This window comes from Akebia trifoliata, chromosome 10, assembly GCF_017979445.1.
Source record: "Akebia trifoliata isolate Shusen 1 chromosome 10, ASM1797944v1, whole genome shotgun sequence".
Lineage (NCBI taxonomy): Eukaryota > Viridiplantae > Streptophyta > Magnoliopsida > Ranunculales > Lardizabalaceae > Akebia > Akebia trifoliata.
In genome coordinates, this window is record NC_141384.1 from 28586029 (window position 1) to 28589104 (window position 3076).

The 3076-nt window shown below is 34.7% G+C and overlaps 1 protein-coding gene across 1 annotated transcript; it reads left to right on the top strand.

Annotated features, from left to right (window-relative positions):
* The first annotated feature begins 608 nt into the window (after positions 1-608).
* LOC147393618 (Peroxidase superfamily protein) lies at positions 609-2749 on the top strand. The gene is made up of 3 exons (XM_086456190.1): positions 609-896; positions 1024-1212; positions 1871-2749. Exons 1-3 carry the CDS (start codon positions 678-680, stop codon positions 2435-2437), a joined length of 975 nt encoding a protein of 324 aa, XP_086312316.1. The 5' UTR covers positions 609-677; the 3' UTR covers positions 2438-2749.
* The last annotated feature ends 327 nt before the right edge of the window (positions 2750-3076 follow it).

Here is a 3076-nt window from a genome sequence, read left to right on the forward strand (position 1 = left end):
ATAGGTCCTTACCATCACCCAATGTCAGAAAGACAAAAATGGTGTAAGAAATCTTAGGTGGGACCCATCCACTTGTGGATCCCATTGTAGAGATCAGCAAATATTTTTCTTATTATGGGGAAAATGCAGTACACCTTGATGTACTCCATCTCTTCACCAACTGTACGCCTCCCAAAACCCAACTGATAGAAAGGCACCAATCACCAAAACTTTATGCATTTTTTTTTTTTTTTTAATTATGAATCAGACCCATTAGTAAACAAGCCCTTGGGCTTCAAGCCCATGATGAGAATACACAAATCAATTAGGTCAAAATCACCAATCATGTGATTTTTGTTGAATGCGTCCATCAAAGTGTGGGCCAAAGGTTCATGAGTGTGCCACATGGCATTTCATAGAGACATATGATGACAGCAGTTTTGATGCTGGATTACAACCATACTTTGTTGATTTTGCAAGATATAAGAGCTTAGGTGGATATGTACTTGGTCTCAAAGCACAGCAAAACTAGTTTCCAAATAGGGTCTCCTCTCTTGAGTGACTTCGAAGTATTTTAAATCTACATGACACTATTGTTTGGTTGTCTATTTAAATTGCTATAACACATCATTTCTTCAAGTACTTCCATCTGTGTCTCTTCTTCTGTCCTCAGCTTCATCAGAGATCAATATAATCTTATGCGTTATATTGCACCAAGAATTATGGATTTTGCAACTGTTTTTATTTTCTTAATTGTGGTTCCATTAACATCGTCAACTCTCGATGCTCACTATTACCATCAAACATGTCCCCAAGCTGATCAAATCATCTTGGAGACGATCCGTAATGCATCAGTCCATGATGTTAAAGTCCCGGCTAGGATTCTTCGAATGTTCTTCCATGATTGTTTCATAAGGGTATCTTGTTCTCTATCTTCTTCTAGAAATTATATTTCATGGTGTTCTTTTTTTCTTTCCTTTTTTTTTTTTTTTCAATTTGTTATGAAATGTGTGTATGTTTGATATATCTGTTTGGTGTTTGTAGGGATGTGATGCATCAGTTTTGATAGATTCAACTCCAGGAAACCAAGCAGAGAAAGATGGTCCACCTAACATCTCCCTCCAATCATTCTATGTGATCAACGATGCAAAAACTAAGCTGGAGCAAGTGTGTCCACGTACTGTGTCTTGTGCTGATATAATTGCCATTGCAGCAAGAGATGTGGTAGCTTTGGTAATCTCTTAAACATTTAACTAGAAATCTCATGATGGGTACTACTCTTTCAACTTTTACAATCTAAGAAAAAATAATGAAATTAACCCTTTAATTGATAAATAAACAATTGGGTGAATTGCCATTTCGTGAGCTGAATTGACGAATTTACGATTCCAATTCATTGTACATTTTAATTACCAAAACGTGAACACTAACGAATTCGGAGGTTTTAAAGTGACTATCTTGTTAAAAATAGTGAAACCTGCGAGATAATCACTTTAAACCTGTGAAATGGCCACATTAAAACCTCCTAATTCATTACCGTTCACGTTTTGATAATTAAAATGAACAGTAGCCGGAATCATAAATTCGTCAAAAGCTGATCACGTTTTCGCAAATATTTCTAAATTAGAACAAAGGATTAATGCAGTCATTTATGATCATAATTTGCCAAAATTATAAGGCAAATTAAGGGTGGAAACTTAAATAGTTTTTAATCCAAGTAGGCATCTCTAATATAACATATCAACGAGGGATAGCGTAAACATGCCAATGATGATGATCAATGAAAGGAAATAAATCAAAACTGAAAAATACTAAAAACCCATTTTCTTACATTTATTTTCTTCTTACATTTTCTTATAAATAACCATTTGTTTGTATTTAATTTTCTCAGTCTGGAGGTCCATACTGGGAAGTCCTGAAGGGAAGGAAAGATGGAAAAGTGTCCAAGGCCAACGAAACGGTTAACTTACCAGCTCCATCCTTCAATACAACACAACTAATTCAAAGTTTTGCAAAGAGAGGACTAGGAATTAGTGACTTGGTGGCTCTATCTGGTGGCCATACCTTGGGATTCTCTCATTGTTCTTCCTTTCAATCTCGTCTTCGTAATTTCAGTTTGACGTTTGATGTCGATCCAAGCATGAACGATGAGTTTGCAGAGAAACTAAGAAGAACGTGTCCTCAACATAACAAGAATGGGAGTGCAGGAGTGTTCTTGGACTCGACATCATCGATGTTTGACAATGAATATTATAAGAGACTTATAGATGGAAAGGGTGTGTTTGGGTCGGATCAAGCATTGGTCAGTGATTACAGGACAAGATGGATTGTTGAAGCATTTGGGAAGGATAAGGGTATGTTCTTTAGAGAGTTTGCAGTTTCAATGGTGAAACTTGGAAATGTGGGTGTCAAGAATTTAGATGGAGAGGTAAGGTTGAGATGCATGGAGGTTAATTGAGAGAGAGAGAGAGAGAGAGAGAGAGAGAAAAGAGAGAGAGAATGAAATAAATATTTAACTGAAATGTATGCAAATGTTTTTCTTCAATAAAGATTTGATTTTTTTCCACAAAAATTAATTTCTTGGAAAATGTTTGACTCTGCTAAGGAAATGTGAAAACGAGAGTTGGTACTGGCCAGGAAGGAGTATTGTACATCAACAAGAAATTTTTCCAATGTTATTTTCTTAATTTCAATTTTGGTATATATTTAGAGAGTTATGTTTTTCTAAGTATATATTTCTCTTTTCGATGAAGGCAAATTTTCTTTTCATAGTAGAATGATTGTGATATGTGGACGTATCTTAATCTTGAGGGAATCACATAAAATCTTGCGTATGTGATTGTATCTTGAATTTTTTTCTCCCATCTTCCATTGTTTTTTGTTTTTCTTAAAATTTCTCACTTGATGAAAATCGATCATTTTCTTATGAATTTGGGTGGGAGAGTATTTTGTCAGCCTATTTGCAGAAAATAATGATATTTTTTTCCATGAAAATAGGCAAAAATACACTTACAAACCAAAATTTTCCTGAAAATTCATTTTTCCAATAATTTGGTAATTGGATTATGAGAGAAATTAAAACTTTTCGAAACCTAAC